Consider the following 20230-nt stretch of genomic DNA (forward strand, 5'->3'; position numbering starts at 1 on the left):
GTAAACTAACGCTTCTGTCGAAATTTATAATAAGGAAGAGGGCATACCGACAAAGAGGAAGAAGAAGCGCGATTCCTAGTAAAGGAATTCACGAGATGGACGATGTAGGCCTAGCCATGAGCAGACGATGCCGGACATTCTTAATATAAATATCTGCATGTAAACGCTGCTGTTGACCTCGTCAACTAACGACCAGTCAGCCATTCTTACAACAGGGTGGCGAAACCCGGGAGAGGGCTTAACGATGCGGTGATGACGTTACTGGACACGTATCGACGAGAGATCACAACAACCAACGCACCCAAGATCGACCGGGAACATGAAAGAGCCGCCAACTAATGCAACGCGCATCCAAGGCATTCCCACATTAGGCGACATCAACAACTGATCTTCAACAACATCAACAATATCTTCTCCAAAAAAGAGAAAATGCATTGTGCACGCAGGTAACCACTCTCCTTGAGACAGTCCGACACACTTAACGATATCATCGAGAAGTTAAAAGACTACCAATGTCAACTGAAATACCTGAACGATACCATCGAGCCATTCATACCCACTGAAGAACTTGAAGAATTCACTTACGTCATAGAACTAAACGACAGCATTGTGGGGCAACGGTCAATGCTGATGTTTAAAGCTCAACTAGTCAATCAGTGTGTGTGTGTGTGGGGGGGGGGGGGGGAGGGAAGAACGGGAGAAAGTTGAAAAAAACAAAAACTAGCATTTATCGAAACAACGTAATACATCAGGCACGAGGTCCAACAGACCACACCCCGTGAGACCAATTCAGCTTAACGTAACCGCCCGTGGCAAAGATTATGAACCCGCAACTGTCGCCGGATTACCTACCAAGTATGCCGAGGATTGCTTCGTCCCAGTAAAGCGACCAGACCAGCAGACGAAGGACATACACGCAAAGATTGGACCGAAAGACGTCACTAATATGCCACTGAACAACCAAACTGTGCAAGAGACCTTGGCGGAAGACTACAGTCTACATGATGACGGACAATCAAGTCGTAGCTGGTCCAGAAAGAGAATATAAACAGGTTCGTATGAAAATAAAAAACAAAACACAAAATCGAGAGGATGAAAAAAGCGAGTCAGAAGCAGGAAAAAAAAAATTAACAAACGTAAATTTAACTAGGTAACTAACCACATCAGGGATCATGATTCAGACAAAATATTCAGCGGGAGATAAAATCTTATAGACAAGACCGATCAAAAAATAAAGGTAGAACATGATGAACAAAGGGAATGCATGAGCGGCAAACGAGAGCTTTAAAGGAAAACAGAAAAAGGGCTTATCAAACTGTTTTCGCCTTGTCTCCAGCTTGTGCATCGAATACACCGGGGCCATTCAGTTCAGTTACTACTTCACTGCAATAACGAATGGAAGATTTCCTTGCCAAATCACGCAAAAGGAAAGGTCGCCTCGTGATGCCACTGAAATGGTAGATATGATGTGCAACAGCACGACAAAAATGTCGAAGATATGATATCCAAATTACCGATACTTCCCTGCGGATTACAGAAACGTAACCTAAGCCCTTATGGAAATAATAAAAAAAATATATATAGCTTTTCTTCAACATTCAAAATGACAGCGGGAGCACGTTAATATTATCGTCTATTTTACGGGGAGAGTGTGTTGAAACCTATAAGATGGAAGCGGCATCCCGACAAATAGTAAGAAGAAGAGGGATCCCGAGGAAGGAATGCACGGGCTGGAGGACGGAGGCCTGGCCATGAGCGGACGATGCCGAACATTCTTAATGTAAATATCTGTATATAAACGCTGTTGTTGACCTCATAAACTGACCATCAGTCGTCAGCCGTTCTTACAACAGCTTCTAACCCACTTTAGATTGTCCGCAAAAATCGGTTACTCAACGTCTCACGCTACGATTTACTAGAGAGGTGCGGCTGGGTTGTGGAAACATAAATAATATCAACGGATGAGCTTACCCGGTTGAAAAGAAAAAAAAAAAAAGCCTGTTGTGGGTTCTTTACGGCGGCATTCGCAGACATCATCATAACCGGGCTTGCCTAGTTGTATGTGCTACCGAAAGATGGCACAACGTAATACATGAGAGTAATGCAACGCCTCGACCGATAATATTCGTACCAAATATATGAAGCCATGAGGGATTTAAACCCGTGTATTTTTATTAGGTAATATTTAATAAATAAATTATCGCACAATTAGAATTTAACTTTAGAGAGACGGGCGCCGGCATAGTGAAAAAGTTTCCGATGAACGTCTGCTAAGCTCGGCGCCGGCGCCATCGACGCTTCCGACATCTGTCGGCGGTAGATTTAACCAGGCGAGTCCGGTCATGACGTCATCTTCGAATGTTGACCGCGGTAGATAGCCCGAAGCCGGCTTTTCTTCTTTCTTTTTTTTGAACAAGGTAAGCTCATCTGTTTTCCTACAAAGGTTGCATCTATGCACCTTTGTAGGAATTCGCAGCGCGATACCTGGAGAAACCGATTTTTGCGGGCGTCTAAGTTGCTTAGAAGCGTTAGTTTACGTGCTGTAGTAATGCAAAAAAATACTTGTTTTCGCCTCACGAATAGGAGCTTTGATCAAGATGCCTTAACACATTTGTATACTATTTACCTATGTCTGTATTTATTATTATTGGAGGGTAGCAGATAAAGTGCTCTAGCCTAGTAAACAGCACAACCAAAAGTAGATTACTGCAGACTTTGTTAAATCGAATCTTCTGTACTCAAGCTCATAGTTGGGCACGTGACCACACAACGACGTAATTCCAGCTTTCGTGGCCAATAGATTGGTTTTCAACGTGCCTACAATCTATATTTTATATAGTAGTCAAGGACTTATACCAGCACATTGTAAATAGATTATTTCAGCCGTAAAACGCAAAAAAAAAACTGAGCATATTTTTTTTTACTATTGTGCTTGTTGTTTTTTAATCACGCACAATTTTGTTTTATTTTATAGCCAGTGTTGGGCCGAATATCCTCTAGCCGCCATGTCTGCAACGATTCTATGGATGTTAATACTATTATGGGATAATTTTAGGCGTTGGAATTCTAGCAATATTAAAGGGTAAAAAAAAACGTACCTTCAATCACTCTTGTGACTTCGTTGGCGAAGTGTGCTGCTGTCTAGACATAGGCGCTGTGCAGGAAGGAGGCTGCATCTGCGCTTCACAGCGGACTGAGCGCAGCAACGCAAATTCATAAATATAGTGTACACCGTAGAAATTTTATTTCAGCAAATCTGTGTTCCACAGAACAGTCTGAAATAAAAGGAAGTCCCCGGCTCTATGTTCCAGCTGGAAAATAACATGCACGTGAAACCTTTTGTCATTTCTTTACGTGTTTACAAAAACGATGAATCTTTCATATATAACAAATAACATTTCGTAAATGTTATTTGTTTGTATATTTACAGAAATGTTTGTAGAGTAACCGTTTGCGGAGTTCACGTAACCTCCTAATATTTCTGATTACTCATAAAAAACGAAGGTGATAAAATCTTCCAGAAAAAATTATATTAAAAAATTAGCTTTTCCTCCAAACGATAATCGTCTACCAGCGTGTGTTCCCAACGTTACCTATACTTCGTTTTACCTTAAAGAGTGATGCAGGTAAAGAAGTGGAAATATTAAAAAAAATGTGATTGTGTGTTTCATTGTTTTATTACTCCTAAATCTTCATACTTTATGTATAGAAAAATAAGAACCGAACAATGTTGCAGAATTAGTCAAATTTTCATTTTAAAACCTTCCGGGGACCTAGGAAGTCGGTGATGTGAGCCATGTTTGTAGGTGTGGTTCTGCGAATTGGGAGGTCGCCTGCCACCATAATTATTTTGACAAGTAAGCGTAGGCATGTACTCTCCACCCCTCCTTTCGTAGCCTTAATTTCTTTACAAAATAACAACAAAAAACGTTTTGTCTCACCGCGATGGACTGTTGCTTTATTCACGATAGAAACTGCTCAAACGACGCAGACGAAGTGAAGAAGCAAACAAGATAAGACGGTGTCGTGTTTGTTTCCTCGCTTCGTCACCATGGTTTGAGCTGTTTTCACCACGTATTACGTTTAGCAATTCGACTAATTTGCTACCTATGTAGAGTGTTGCTCACACATTTATGGTAATATTAAAACGCGTTTTGAAGTTTTTGCAGTCTTGAGGCCTGGAGCTTCACAGATTGCGCACAATACTTTTTGCTCTTAACATTGTCTTATGACAACCAAATTTGGCATGTTAAAACTTTAGGAAATAAACAGTGAAGGTGTAACTAGAATGCATATTCTTATAATTATAGACACTTAAAGAAATAGTACTTTGAAAATGGTGTTTTTGTTATTTTTACTTATTTAAGACGAAGAAGCTACCGTACAAATGTTTATTTATTGCACTCAGCTCTTCAAAAGGTACAAATTAGCCTATTTTACTAGGTTCTTTTTTGTGCCTTGCCATGGCCCATATGCGCAAACGGACATGGGATTGTTTGAACGTGCATTACACCCAGTGCATTAAAAACAAGCTATATAAAAACTAACTTCACATTTATGAAGATGCGATCAAGTACTATAAACTGCGGAAATTTCATTCAGTTGTCACAAATACTGAAGAAAATATGTTTCTTCCCCTGGCGCCCGGACGCAGAAGTTCGGACGCAGATGACGCTGCGAGCTCATGGAACGAATCAAACAGTGCCCAAAGCACAAGACACTGTGTCTTCCCCGTTCATGATTGGCTCAGCCGTAATTTAAAGCGTACAGAAAATTTACAAACACCAAGTGGAGAAGAACTTGACACAGAGTTATTGGTCCCACAAGGTCATAACGATGACTACGTTCGGTCTTGAGATTAAATGAAGTATATCTATTTTGGTCAATAGGTATACACATGCGAGTAAAAAAAAATTGTCGAGAATTTTCCAGTAAAATATTTCATGATAAAGGAAACAAGAAAGAAGGCGTCTCAAAGTGCGCCTCCCAACTCCGTGCATTCGATATCTGGTTTTGTGGAACTAAAATTTGATAACCGAAAGAATTCACTCTCTGGGTATGACTACCATTTAGAGAACTTTCGAACGGTTTACAAAATATTCACGTCAGTTCTAAAGAATCAGGATGTTAGCTTACATTCATGAGGACGGCTCTTGCCAATGTTAATTTTTATAGAATATAGGTCAGTCAGTTTCAGCATATTTTATTTTCTTAGAAACACTGAAAGTTTCCCAATTGATCTTGAGGTGAGCACGTTGGTATAGCGTAAATTCTTAACAAAGAAAACATAAAAAAAACACGGACGTCACATATTTCGTGTTGTCTAATTGTTCGGTAATTATATTTTTAGTTTTTCGTAAGTTTTCCCTTACGAATAAATCCTTAAAGGGGCAGTCAAGCGGTTTTTGAGTTCGTGTTTTGATGATGACAGCTGAATTAAGACACCCGAAGTATCCCTAAAAACCAAAAAATATAGTCATACGGTGATTATTTCTTTAATAAAAATGTAAATGAAGACCGCCAAACCTCGGATCCACCCGAAAACGAAACCACTCTCATTGGTCATCGCACGCATATCAAAACGATCTCGGGCCAATGGCGTTGAACGACGCTCCGTCGCGCAGCGATCCCGAGGTAGCCGCACCGGCCGAACTTCTTTGTCATTCGAGCTTTGATCATGGCGGAGTTCTGTACGCTCGAGGACCTGACGCCGTTGGAGCTTGACATTCTTCGGCGGACAGCCGACCTGGGGATGATTTCCTACGACGCTACTCCGACGTGTGATGTATACGACAGCAGCGCATCGGAGTCGTGTTCGGGCTCTGATGACGAGCAGGCGGCCATGTCCGAGGACGAAGACGGCGCCTTTGACGAGACGGGGCGGATCGGCAACACCGACTGGTGGGTGATACGCTGTTTATTTTACCGCTGTATGTGTCATTTACGCTTGCTCTCTTCTTATCTTCTTTCTCAAAGGTGCCAGTGCGGATGTTGCGCGCAGATGCCGACAGCTGACGAGTGCGTCTGCTGCCGCGAGTACCCCGCCGCCGCGTCGAGGCAACCTGGCTGCCTAACAAGCAACCCGGATTTCGAGACGGTGTGCTTGAATCCGGGGGTGCTCGAGGTCGCCTACCTCATGATGCGCCACTACCGCCAGGACGGAATGGGCACAACAGCGCACGAGTGAGTTCAACGCCATAATTTGCTGTTCGGCTAACTTGCAAACCGGCGCCAGCAGTAAAACGTTAGACAGCTACTTTACTATCTGTTTCAGTGAGCGTTACGCACGTTACTTTTCAAATGTGAAGTCACATTAGCGGTTGCATAGCATGTTTTACTTGCGTTTCGTGCCGTGTTTCATTGTGAAGTTGTGGGTCATCAGAAAGTAAAATGTTCAAAACCTCGATTGCTGCATCAGTATCTCTTGCTTCAGAACAAGTTCGTGAGATCTGGTTAGCTCCAGTTTAGCTTATCACTAGTGATGGGACGGACCTTTATTCGAATCTGAAGGTTCGGAAAGATTCGGAAAAGTAGCCGAATCCCAAGCGATTCGGAAAAGTTTGGAAACATTCGGAGCGTTGCCATGGTTGTCAAATCACGTTGATGAGTGTTTCAACTTTTCGTGATATTATACTCACTGAATTCTACAAAGTGCACTAAATATATTGTAATATAATATCACAGTAATAAATAAAATGTTCCGCTTTGTTTAAATTATTTTGGATGTTTGTCGAGAACGGTAGCCAGACATCTCGGGAAAATTGGTTTCAGTTCCAAATTACGACCCAATAGGCATGCTTGGTGCACACACATAGAAATGCAAGCGCATTTTTTCATCGCTGTAAGAGATTGATGCCGTACGTGCTCTTCGGTACAGACCCATTTCGTGCCCATAATTACTGTCATAGTGGCACACAACCACACAAGTGAGTATGTTCGATTCGATTATCTCCAACGAGTTTCCACTGAGGTATAGGTGACATTCACTTGACGTCACTCGCTAGGTTCGCTGGCATCGCCCACCACGGTCGCCATCTTCGAGGTCTCTTTCTATCGCGGGTGTCGTATGGCCGGACCTTTTGAGCGTGGTTTAGCAGCATTTTACAACATTAAAGAGCCTTTTTAACCGAAACTAGGGGTTATTCTTATACTTTGGTGCTTTTGAAGCGCCGTAGCAGTATTTTTTGTGTGTTTTAGTTCGTTTTTGTCGCTATCGGACTCGTTCACCGCGGCCGCGTTGCCCCCTCGGCTCCATGAAGCGCTCCGTGTCGCGCGCCGTGCCCACGGCGGTAGCTCTTGCAAGAACTGATTTTTCTACTTTGGTGATTTTGTAGCACGGTGTGATTACTCTGTTTTGTTTTGCTAGTTTCTTTATTGTTTTTCTCTAGCGGATTTGCTGCACTACGGCCGTGTAACCGCGTTGCTCCATCGCCTCTGTGTCGTACATACGTCCTGCCTTCGGTGTTCGTTCCTGTGCAAAGACATACCGTGCGGCTCACAGAGTGCGCAGCTTATGAAAGATGCGGCGCATTTTTCATTAGCCCTAGCGATTTAAAAACCGCATGTAAGCGATTTGGCGAGCGGCGAGACAAGCGACGGTGACCCGCTTCGTTGCCGCGAGGCGAACCGCATGAAAGCGTCGGGAGCAAACGACCAAGGCGATGAGCACTAAGTTTTCTAAAAATCCCAAAACAGAGCTACGCGACGAGCGACAGTGAGGCGTGAACCGCATGTAAGCGATTTAGCGAGCGGCGACGAGTGACGGAGATTTCTCACTGTCGGTTGTCGCTCGGTTTTTAGATTTCTAGAAAACGTCGCTGATCGCCTTGGTCGCTTGCTTCTGTCGTTTTCACGCGGCTTGTCTCGTCGCGCAAGTGACCGAGCGACAGCGAAGCGGGTCGTCGTCGCTTCAGTCGTGGCTGTCGCTCGTCTCGTCTCATTGCTCGCTTACATGCGGTTCAGCCTTTACACACGCGGTACTCGGCGGCAACAAGAAAACTAAAACGGCCCGCCCCCGAGATAAACCTCTTTCTTTCTTGTTCAACGAAAGCTCCTTCAACGATATAAAATTATACGACCGCGTAGCCAAGCCAGTCAAACCGCGACCTCGAAGATGGCGAATCGACGGTGGCGCTCCCTGGCAAAATTGAACCTGCAGGCTCAGTGAATACCGCCTATTGCTATCGAAACACGGGAAACAATGTGAAACTCCTGGTTAATGCTATCCGATTTAGTTAGTGTTTCGTTGCAAACAATGAAGTCGCGTTGGACACCGCTGTGTTGTGTTTTTTTTTTTCGTCAAATAAAGTTCACGTATAAAAAAACTTGCTGACGAGAACGGAGAAACGACAGTGCAACGTTTTTCTTCGCCACCGGTGCCGGTACGCGGTCGAAGTTGTGACGAGCAACATTCATCTAGTTTTCGCGCCTTATAGGTGCAGACATACGCAGCTCTAGAGAAGGAGACAAATCATTTCCTTGCCTGAATATATATTTCTTGTACGTTGCATCACATTATGTATAATACTCCTCATTTTGCTACATCTTACCGATCACCGCGAAACCGCACAGGAAGCGAAACCGTGCATTGGTTAGGCCCACGTCAACCACACCGATCAGCTCAGCTGGACCTTGGCGCCTGCCAGGGTTTAGAACGACAGTTTAGTACATACCATATGTTGAAATAAGCAAGACGAAATCTGGTTATATGCAGTAACAGTACCTAAGAAAAGCACAACTGTCCACATTGGCGAAGTTTACGACTATTTTCACACTGCCGTCTGCAACCAGCGACGAATCTGATGAATCTGTCCGAATCCAAATCTCCGGTGATTCGTCCTATCACTAATATTACGTTCACATTATGGACCTAACGGGCGTAACTTTTGCAACAAACGTTGGCACAACATGCATAAGCGCTACGCTCAGGGTACACTACTGAACGCAGCGTTCACACCCATTGGAGTAGTGCGCTCAAGTTTCGCCTCTGACTGCTGCGCCACTCGAGACCCCCGTGGGATGCCTTTGAAGTTTTGATATGGCCATTTTCTCCTCGGTAGCAGCGACGGGCTTGCAATTGTGTCGTTAAAAAAGCTGATCACGGCGGAATGTGCCCCTTGATCATTGCCCCTTAATTCCACTCCGGCAGGTGCAGCTTCCAGACGAAATGGTGCGTCGAGACTTTGAACACTAGATAAAAAACAACAAAAAAGCTAATTTCCCTCAGCTTCATTGAAGTCCCTCTCTGAATTATCCAAACGTTATTGATAGCGTGCAAGCAATTATGATAAAAGCAATGCCCCGTCTCTTTGGCGTGAACTACTGCATCTCTTTGCCACAAAGAGATGCAGTATTTCGATCAAGTCAGCATGAACAGTGCTGCCGCATATTTTAGGGTTTGTGACATGCATATTGTTGTGCATGTTAGGCTTTGGTCATCTGGTCTGTTGGAACAACCTAATATAATGTTCACACCTGTCAATTGAATTTGTGGAAAGAATAATGGACACAATCTAGAACTTGCTCTGCTCTTCGGGTTATTTTAGATCGGTTGCTGCCCAGGCATGAGGGCCCGTTGCAGCACTTTTTTTTTGTTTCTACTGGTAGAGCCCAGAATCTGCAATTTTAAAAGGTTGTGATATTGCGTCTTACAGAAAATTATTGTGGTTATTCTTTCAGGCGCAACCGCTACGCCGCCTACCGGCAGTGCGTCCTGTGGCTGTGGCGGCGCCTTGGCCAGCACAACAGGCGACCACTGCCATCCTGTGTGGTGAAGGCCATCAGGGGCCAGTTTCCCGACACTTCATATTCTGGCTTTCGGCACAGTCACTGAAAGCCACTCTGGGGGCTCAAGCATATGAGGGTAAGTCAAAACGTATCTGCAATGTGGCTATAACGTTTCGTACATTGTTTTTACTGACTTCTGTCTTCGTTTATTTTATTGTTACGCCGTTGTGGTTCTGCTATGAAAGTTTGACCATAATTCATTTGTTTTCTCTTTGCTGCAAATAGATCATGGCCCCTCCCTTGGAAGTTTGCACCAAAGAGGAAAAGCGAGCAGGGAACCAGTGTCTCGCTCAACGGAGTGTCTATGAATTGAGCGTCCACACCTTCCGACCACATAAACCGGAACCCTGCTCGTTTTTCCTCTTTGGTGCAAACTTCCAAGGGAAGGGCTGTGATCTATTCGCAACAAAAGGAAAACCAAGGAAGAATTATTATCAAACTTTCATAGCAGGACCACAACAGCATAACAATAAAATAAACGAAGACAGAAGTCAGTAAAACAATGTACGTAAAGTTATAGCCACATTGCAGATATTTTTTCACTTGCCTGCACCCCCCCCCCCTCCCCTCCTCAAGCGGATTCCCACCTTACTGTGGTGGAGGGGTTTGTGTGCCCCAATGACCCTCTTGGGCTATGCCGGCCAGGGTCACCCATGCCGGACAGGCCAGAGGATAGGGGCCAGACAAAGAGGAATCCGTGGGTTAGTACCCACCCATGCCTGCCTTACTGAAAGTGTAATGTATATTCACATCGCAGGCATGGGTGGGTTAGTACCCACCCATGCCTGCGATGTTAGAAATGTTGAAGTATTGATTCCTTCGTTGATTGACAAAGTGTCAATAGTGCCATGTGATCTTTGAAAGGCACTAAAGATATGTGAATCCGTCATGTATGTTGTGAAGGTAATAAAATGCGATTGCTTTTTTGGACACATTAACCACGTCTTTGTCATACGAGTTTCTCTTTGGGGAGGTATACAAACATGAGTGGTGTACAGGGTCGTCCACTCTGCGTGGCCAGCGCTCCGCGAAGCGCCGCAGGTGAGCGCCTTGCGAGTTAGGGCCAATTAGTGCGCAGGCTCAGGGAGAGCCAGGGGCCAAGCCTCCCCCGCGTCATCTGCTACAGTGTCGGCACAGCGGCCATGTTCTGAGGCGAAGCAAGCACTGTTCTTACATCCCTGGTGTCACATGATACTCAGAAACTTTGATCTGCAAGTGCTCTGCACAACTTGTTCCTCTGAGAAAGGTAAACCAGCCGGCACACAGCAAGTGTCCCGCACGAGAAAAAATTACTTTGCCACATAGCGAAGTAATTGCCGCGTCGGTTGCTTATGTAGCAGACGACGCAGCAAAGGCTTGGACAATGGTTATCTCTAATCGGCCCCAATTCACAAGGCAGCCAACTGCGGCGCTCCACCGAGCATCAGCCTAAGGCCCCTGAATAAGAAAGGTAGCGACATCTTCCCCCCCCCCCCCTCCTTTGACGCGCACACCTTTTATCGTTATGTTTTGCTTTTTCGCACCCGTGTGTCGACTGTAGCGCCTCCTGGAACGCTCCAAGATAGCAGACGGCCTTCCTATACTTGAGTCAGAGCGCACTCAAAGGCTTGAAGACACGGAAATACATGGACACAGGCTAAAAGCGCACTGTCACGGTCTGCCAGCCGCGAAGAATGTGCTCAAAGAAAGGCAATGAAAGCCGTGACGTTGCACAGTCGGCGTTATTTGATTGGCGGCATGAGCTCATAGCATGCACTGCACTCCGACAGAATAGGCATTCCTTCTCCCTTCTCGTCCCTCATGCACACTTTTATTGTTATCTTTTGCTCTTTCGCGCTCGCGCGTCGACGGTAGCGCCGCCTGGATCGCTCCAAGATAGCAGGCGGCATTCTTCAAAGGATGTCGCTACTTTTCCGTATACAGGGGCTTTACATCAGCCACGCAGTGCCGTGTGCACCCCAACAGTGGACAACCATGTACATCGAGACCTACTTGCTTATTTGCAGGGCACAATCATGACGCAATTTTTTTAATATGATTTCACCATTCCTTTATTGGCAGAAAATGCCCTCTATCCATTTTTTATGCCCGATGCACCGGATCCTACAGGTAATTTTTAGGTTACATTCTATCTGCTTCCACCTTCTCTTGATGAGTCAGGTGAAACAGAAAAGTTATTCCAAACATTTATTTATAACTATCTGGAGTGCAGTGCACCTCCCAGTCTACACAGGAGAGATATCGCACAAAGGTGAAACAAGAGAATGATTCAGATGGGGGAAAACCGTGGTGTAGACTGGCAGTACTGCTTGGATATCATTAAAAATAACTCTGAGTGATCCGAGTTATGCACAACTTTACTCAGCATTGCCAGTCTACCTCCTGGCTGAAAACCCCATTTATTAAAAAAGTCGCAGGCGAGCAGTGCTGTAATCGTGGTAACTCCTCTTCAACCTGTCAGCTTGCCAGCACATGAAATGGAAAATCAACGCCAGGGTATTAGATGCTTCAATTATAAAAAAGTAACGTGCCATGAACACGTTCATTAGTGTGCTTCAACTGAATATACATTACACTTTCAGTAAACCTACTATTTTTCCTTTGACAATGTTGGAAATTCCTGGCATGCAATGACAGACCCTGTCCTTCTACTTGGTTGTCAATGTCACACTCCGGTCGAGGTCACATTATGAACAGTGCGTGAGATGGTAGCCCACTCGTAAGTATAGGGTCCTGATTATCTTGACTTCCCTAATGTAGCTGCACCGAAGACAATATACTGACCAGACTTTCTCAAATAAATGTTACGCCTCACTCCTTGCTAACAAATATTGAAAAATGGAGGCCTCCTGATATATTTTTCTTTGCTCGCTGGTGTTCCTTGTCCTCTAGCATCCACACTGGCAGGTGATATCAGTCGTCAAAGCTTGCATCTCTCGTGGTCCTGAAATCCAAACACAAATGTTGGAATAGGTCTCAATTCTACTTAAAAATGATTGCAAAGCAACACATATCCTTACTGCAGGGTCTCTGGTTTCAGGATTGGCCATTCTTTCCTGGTAGTGCTCACCTGGTGCAAGTGTTGTAAAACAAACTTGCTTCTTTATAAGCTGGTTCACCCTTTGCTGCAGCCAAACTTACTGCCCGGGGCATTTTTGTAGAGAAAAAGTGGCGTGGTTACAGGACTGCTAGCATCGTGCAGCGGCCACACTTACTGCTGGCTTTCATGACGAGACTGCGGGACGATTGAGTGGACTTTGTACTGCCTGGGGCATTTCTGTAGAGAAAAGGTTGCGTAGTTACAGAACTGCTAGCATCGTGCAGCGGCCACACTTACTGCTGGCTTTTATGACGAGACTGCGGGACGAATGAGTGGACTTTGTCCTGCCTGGGGCATTTCTGTAGAGAAAAGGTTGCGTAGTTACAGAACTGCTAGCATCGTGCAGCGGCCACACTTACTGCTGGCTTTTATGACGAGACTGCGGGACGAATGAGTGGACTTTGTACTGCCTGGGGCATTTCTGTAGAGAAAAGGTTGCGTAGTTACAGAACTGCTAGCATCGTGCAGCGGCCACACTTACTGCTGGCTTTTATGACGAGACTGCGGGACGAATGAGTGGACTTTGTACTGCCTGGGGCATTTCTGTAGAGAAAAGATTGCGTAGTTACAGAACTGCTAGCATCGTGCAGCGGCCACACTTACTGCTGGCTTTTACGACGAGACTGCGGGACGAATGAGTGGACTTTGTACTGCCTGGGGCATTTCTGTAGAGAAAAGGTTGCGTAGTTACAGAACTGCTAGCATCGTGCAGCGGCCACACGTACTGCTGGCTTTTATGAAGAGACTGCGGGACGAATGAGTGCACTTTGTACTGCCTGGGGCATTTCTGTAGAGAAAAGGTTGCGTAGTTACAGAACTGCTAGCATCGTGCAGCGGCCACACTTACTGCTGGCTTTTATGACGAGACTGCGGGACGAATGAGTGGACTTTGTACTGCCTGGGGCATTTCTGTAGAGAAAAGGTTGCGTAGTTACAGAACTGCTAGCTAGCATCGTGCAGCGGCCACACTTACTGTTGGCTTTTATGACGAGACTGCGGCACGAATGAGTGGACTTTGTACTGCCTGGGGCATTTCTGTAGAGAAAAGGTTGGGTAGTTACAGAACCGCTATGCTCCGTTTCACCTTCCGTCCGAGCACAGCGGACGCTAGGAGCCATCCCAGCCAATGCGGCGTTGAGGGAGTGTCATGCGACCTTGAGCTCCCTGTGTCGCTCCGCCCCACCGGCAGGTCACGCGACTTTCTCCCGGCGCTGGATCGGCTGGGATGGCTCGTGGCGTCCACTGCGCTCGGACTGAAGGTGAAACGGAGTATAGCATCGTGCAGCGGCCACACTTACTGCTGGCTTTTATGACGAGACTGCGGGACGATTGAGTGGACTTTGTACTGCCTGGGGCATTTCTGTAGAGAAAAGGTTGGGTAGTTACAGAATTGCTAGCATCGTGCAGCGGCCACACTTACTGCTGGCTTTTATGACGAGACTGCGGGACGATTGAGTGGACTTTGTACTGCCTGGGGCATTTCTGTAGAGAAAAGGTTGGGTAGTTACAGAACTGCTAGCTAGCATCGTGCAGCGGCCACACTTACTGCTGGCTTTTATGACGAGACTGCGGGACGAATGAGTGGACTTTGTACTGTCCGGGGAATTTCTGTAGAGAAAAGGTTGCGTATTTATAAACCGGTTATCGCTTCGTTGCAGCCACACTTACCACTGGCTTTGAGGATGAGATGGCAGGCTGCATGGAGGGCATGGCGATGTTCAGGGAGTCCTGTGAAAGTAGAGTCATTGATGTACTAGGACGCTCATTTTAACTGGCAGGTATACTTCGTTCAGGCTGCGGAAATGAAAGATGAGTTTAGAGAGTGCCCTTACTGCAGACTACGGCCGAACCGGGACCTCCGTGCTTCCACTAACTCCTCCTTTGAAGGCCTGGCAAAGGCCGCAGTCATGGGCGCCGGAAAGATGTTTGTGCTGGCCTTCGCCGCAGTAGCAAGACACCGCCATCGACTATTGATTGCGATCACCTCCTCTACGAGCTTGTGAACGTAGCCTGGAATTGAAGGTTCTTTTTTTTCACTTTATCAAATGACCGAGCAAGTCAACGACCATAAAATGAATGCCACACTTACTGTAGGTGGGTGCTGTCTTGACGGGACAAGCTGTGTGGTGGCCCTTGCGTGCTTTGGATGTTTTCACCGCCCAGCGTGGCTTGCCCTCTTGTGTCTCAGCTTGGCAGCGATCAGCGTTCTCATTGAAATGCAAGATTGCCACTCGAGTCCTGCAGTGAAATGGTGTTTTATTAGGGATGATGTTTGCAATAATAATTGTCATTCGACCGTTTCTCTTGTACTTTGAGAGACCAATATCTAGTCGTTGGGGAAAAGGACTAAGTCAGGTCGTAGTAGGTTCAGGTGATAAACGAATATATGCAAACTGATTAAACATTAATGCAGCTTGATCATAATATTACCTTGCACGCATGCCTTCTGGAGTGAATGCCCGGGACTTGGGAGCGAAGTCAATGAGGACGCTGTGGAAGGATTCCAGGGCGAATGTCTGGCCGTGGGGGGACATCTGGGCCAGGTCCTTCAGGAGGCGCTTGTTCCCAGTGATCTGCTTGTAGTGACTGTAGGCCGGGGAGTCTGAAGAAAGAATGTGGTTTAGGAAAAGCAAACTAGGCTATGAAGGCAATAACTTACTGGGATCCATCCACATTTTTGTGGCTTCGAGAATTTCGTTGTGCACACACCGCGTGTAGCTGCCCCCGTGACCAGTGTGCTTGTCGATGACGTGGTTCTGCATGCTCAGCCAGATCTCGACGAGCAGCTCCCTGTTGCCTCCCGCAGCCATGGCAGACCAGTACATGTGGTTGGTGGTCGCCTGCGTCCACTCTTCTAGCGGTTGACATCCAGCTCGTTTTCGTGCTGCGTTCAGCTTTTTCTTCACACCTAAGATTTGACGAGATAACTCAGATCAACCTGCAGCATATTTCCCTGAAAATGTAGGTTAAATGCAATACTTGTCAAAAGTGTTTACTTTTGGAGATGTGCCAAATGTCGAAGTAGTGGGCGGTCCCAGGTTCGTGCACCTCCATGTGTTTTCGTATGGCAGGGTGGCGGTCAGTGCCCAAGGATTTTACATGGATACCTGCACCATATAATTCCAGAAAGTTGCAATAATAAAACTAAATGTGAGCTCAGGTTGCTGAATTTGCTGCGTAGCTGCTGAGCCTTGACTGAGTGCACGTACGTTTCTCCTTGAAGAATTCCAGCAGCTTGATGAGGCCCTCCTTCTCCATGTTGACACTTGCCATGGCTTGCTCCGACTACAAGCAGAGGTGTGGCATATTTTAATCGAGTTATGCGACCAGCAAAGCAGTTTTTATATTTTCGCTCAGATCAGGTTTCTTACCTCTCCTAGCTGGACTTGGATGGAGTGGAGGATCTTGTTGATCTGCTGAACATGTGCAGTGTAGGTCAGGAACTTGGCAGAGAACCCAGGAGAGTCGAATCTGCCATCGCTGGTGATGTCAACATCCTGGTCCTCCAGCTGTCTGACCAGATCCTGTTGTTCTTGCAGGTAGACCTGTTAATGTAAATGATTGTTGCTGTGCAAACCAGGTGAACCTTCCGAAGTTACGGTTATGTGTGCACAATAAAATAAAACTTGCTTATTTGTAATTTCAGTACCTCCTAAATACACAAGTAAATAAATATTTAGTAGTCAACCCTGGCTATGTTGCAGTATTTCTTTACAAAAACTAAAGTGCATTAGTCATTTTTCAACTAAGATTTCACTCTTCTCTGCCTTCAGATCTACCTATTTAAGCACCACTAAGAAAAAAAAACAGAAAGCAACTAAGACCCTTTGAAATATTGCTCACTTCGTCGATTGCAGGGAACAGGAGGCTCTTCTGATACGTGTAGAAGGTCTGATCGCTGAAGACCTCCACGTTCATGTGGCGCAGCATCCTCAAGGTGCTTGTGACATTTGATCCAGAGAACAGCAGGTGGCTGGACAGCAGGATGTTTCCAGCTGCCCTCCCGTTCATGAGAGGCTGACTGTCCCATATCCGCTCGTGATTCAGGGGGCAGATGCTTTTCACCTTGATCAGTGTGCCCAGGGGGGTGATTGTGGTGTTGCAGGGCCTTGAACACTCCTGGCAGGTGCTGAACAGCTCCCTCAGGCAGCTCTCAAACACGAGGAACTGTCGCTCCCCCTCTGGTGGGCCTGGTGTGTATTGATCGCTGCAGCAGAATCAAGAAAATATTTAGAAACGAAACGGAATGTAAACAAGAACAGCTTTCCTCTCAAAATCTTCGTCACGAGTTGGGGAGTATGTCAGATCGGATCCCGATGAGATGCTGGTGGCTCCAGGGCTTAGCGGACTTAGTGGAACCGCCTCCTCCACAGCAATGGCTGTCGCTGGTGGTGCAGCTGCTGGTAGTGCAGCTACTGGTGGTGTAACTGCCTCCTCCATGGCAATGGCTGTCGCTGGTGGTACAGCTGCTGGTGGTGCAGCTACTGGTGGTGCAGCTGCTACCACAGCAAGGGTGTTTGTCACTGCTACAATTAGAAATTACAGACTTGTAACCTCTATATGCACGCTGATTTCCGAAAGTACTTACGAGCACCTTGACCTGTTGTGGCAGGCTCCACAGCACCATTGTCCTGATGCTCAGGACTACTAGAAGGTACTAGTACCCGACTGGTGGCACCAGTGTCGTTGCCCTGCGGAAGAGTTGTTTCAAGAAAGATGAGTATTTATTTATTGAATCTCATGGTGACACAGTGGTATTATGCATCATCTGCCTAGTTCTTGGGATATGTTCTGCACACATGATTTTCATTACTCGTAACAGTTTGCAATGGTACAAGCTCGGCAAGCAGTAAAGGTAAGGGGGGGAGGGCAATTTTCTGAATTAAAAATAGTCTTGCATTTCCCACATCTTTGTAACCCAATCATTTCCTTCTATTTTTCAACGCGCAACATGTACTATCGGGACCAAAAGAATAGAAACAAAGCAGCGCATAATACGGCGTGCAAGTGAACCAAAATGCGCCTTTCGCGTAGGAGAGAGTTTGTACGAGCTTCCGGGAAAACATAAATACGCATAAACAACGTGCCAATCAACGCGCAATTTAGAGAATACGCAAGAAACGCACGTTTACGAAGCAGCCAGGTACGCGCTGCCACTGGTTGATCTAAGATGGCAAACAAGAGCACGTGGGCACATGTCGGTTGTAAACGAACGCATGAGATACGCGAGCAGTAGACGCACTTGCACTCCGTATATATTCCACCCACCCTTATTTCGCCAAAGACCACCGTGAAAAGACGCTCACGCGCTCCTGTTCTATTTCATCTGGTGCCGACGGATCAGTGTGCACAGTAACGGCATTACTGTTGCTTGTGAAAACAAAATTAGGCTGCGACCTTCCGGGGTCCGAAATATTGAGACTAACCCTCCATAAAACAGGAAATAACTGATCTTGACGACACTACTGGCACTGGGATTATCTATTATTATACATTACGTATCGATTGCACTTTTCGTGGGTATCGGTACGTCCGTGTTCGGTCACTGTCCAAATAAATCCCTTTACGTGGACAGCTCCTGCTCATAAGCTTCGCGTGCACGCGCAATTCGTCTTGCAACTTGTTCCGAACACGTGGCTTCTAAGATTTTCGGAACTCCCCACAAAAGCTATGCCGCGAAAAAAAGAAAACTAACTTACCACGACTTTCTGGCGCTTCAGCGGAGATGCCTCGATCACGTCCTCGACTGGAAGCAGAAGCGTCGGCATCGCGTTCCATCGAAGCTGTGAACGACCCGTGTCCTCCGCGCAGAAGAACTCACTTTGGTCGAAGTGTTCGTGACAAAAACGGGGCGTCATAGGCAAGTTCTGGGTGTCGTCTTGGCGGCCGGCGCGACGTAACCACGTGCTTCTCCGAGGTTCATCTTTCGGCAGGACGACGAAACGCAGGCCTTTTCGGGCGTTCTTCGATTTGCGGTTGGGGCAAGTCGTAACCAAACAAACGTTTGGCATCGCAGCGTAACCTCTGGTACGCGATGTCAAACGATGTCGCGACGTTGAATTTCGCCTCGGGAGGACGGGCGGACACAAACGCACTTCCCGAAAACCCGGAGGGAAAGAGTTCATGATACGCGCGCTTCCGCGCATCCCGAGGGAACGGGAAATTCACCCCACGCGGAGGAAGGCAAAAGAAAACGTAGTCCCTTGTTTGTGAAACGATAATTGCAGTATCGCGTGTTCTAAACTAGAAATATTTTACGTCTTGTGAAATTATCATGCACAACTTATTTAAATGAACTGAAAATTGCTTCTTTAGCGAAACTTTACAAAGACCGCCAAAATTTTCAAACATACGATAATTTCATTGGCCCTCGCAAGTACAGAAAAGAGTCCGCACGTATTTTATTCCTGCGTGATTAATAGGCGGTCCTGACTTCTAAAACTGAAGATACTCATTCACTGACACTTCCTTAACGCCATCGCACCAAAAAGTAGCTTCTCCAAAAACCGCTTGACTGCCCCTTTAAAAGTTAAGTTTCATAGCAACGTTTTCTTTTTGTTTGTTTTTTCAATATATCTTCTAAACGGAATATTTGAACGGACAATTTCCCGAAAGGTACATCTTGGGAAAGTATGCATTTAGGGTATCAAGAGCAAATCGGATACAAATAAAAACCGAAAACACTTAAGACTGCTTAAGTGTAGAAGCACGAAAACATTACCACACGCAGCGCATTCCTCCAAGCAGCGCGCCACGACTTCCTTTTTCACTCGGCGCCCCGGCGGTGACATCACATCCACCACTACGCAGGAGCGGAGCCCCCGTAGGCTCCACAGCTTCCGTGACGAAGCATCTGCGTTGCTGTACTTTTCTTTGTGTGTTAGTTCTGAGGCGCGTCCGCTTTGACCTTGTGGCGCGTGCTTCATGACGTATTTTTGTAACCATCTTTCGGGCACAACGCCGCCGCTTTTTCGTGTAATGGGACAAGTAAAGCTTTCACCTTAAAAATCTCCCATGAAAGCCAGTTTCATTTTTCTGCACTGAATATTTCACCACCTGAGCGGAATGAATGGAAATATGAATAAATACGTTATGAAACATTCACTTTTTTATTTTATTTCTTCAGCCTGTTGCAAGAATTCAAATTTGACAACACATGAATCACAATGTTTGGTCCGAATTAAAAAAGAACAATACAAAAAAAAAAATAAACTTATTTTGGTCTCTTTATCAGTCAATTGAAGGAAGGATATCTACATTTTTCTTCAAAAGCAACACAAAAAATATATAGAAAATATTATTTATAATTGCATCGGTCCAATAAGTTTCCGATAAAGCTGCCGA

The 20230-nt window shown here is 45.9% G+C and overlaps 2 protein-coding genes across 2 annotated transcripts; one reads left to right on the forward strand and one right to left on the reverse strand.

The window, feature by feature from the left end:
- Window positions 1–5839: 5839 nt before the first annotated feature.
- LOC115315071 (P2X purinoceptor 7-like) lies at window positions 5840–9832 on the forward strand (the record flags this gene model as incomplete). The annotated part of the gene is made up of 3 exons (XM_040218490.1): window positions 5840–5901; window positions 5977–6183; window positions 9679–9832. Coding segments are annotated over 3 exons (423 nt in total), but the record flags the coding sequence as incomplete, so codon positions are not given.
- A 4882-nt stretch (window positions 9833–14714) lies between these two features.
- LOC120836226 lies at window positions 14715–18683 on the reverse strand. The gene is made up of 11 exons (XM_042290203.1): window positions 18586–18683; window positions 17475–17577; window positions 17130–17412; window positions 16730–17093; window positions 16258–16431; window positions 16096–16171; window positions 15883–15993; window positions 15546–15794; window positions 15317–15488; window positions 14976–15124; window positions 14715–14896 (listed from the first exon to the last, which is right to left on the reverse strand). The coding sequence occupies exons 1-11, from the start codon at window positions 18652–18654 to the stop codon at window positions 14715–14717; spliced, it is 1932 nt and encodes a 643-aa protein (XP_042146137.1). The 5' UTR covers window positions 18655–18683.
- Between the last annotated feature and the right edge of the window lie 1547 nt (window positions 18684–20230).

Source organism: Ixodes scapularis, unplaced genomic scaffold (genome assembly GCF_016920785.2).
Source record: "Ixodes scapularis isolate PalLabHiFi unplaced genomic scaffold, ASM1692078v2 PGA_scaffold1__304_contigs__length_218370807, whole genome shotgun sequence".
In the NCBI taxonomy this organism is placed as follows: domain Eukaryota; kingdom Metazoa; phylum Arthropoda; class Arachnida; order Ixodida; family Ixodidae; genus Ixodes; species Ixodes scapularis.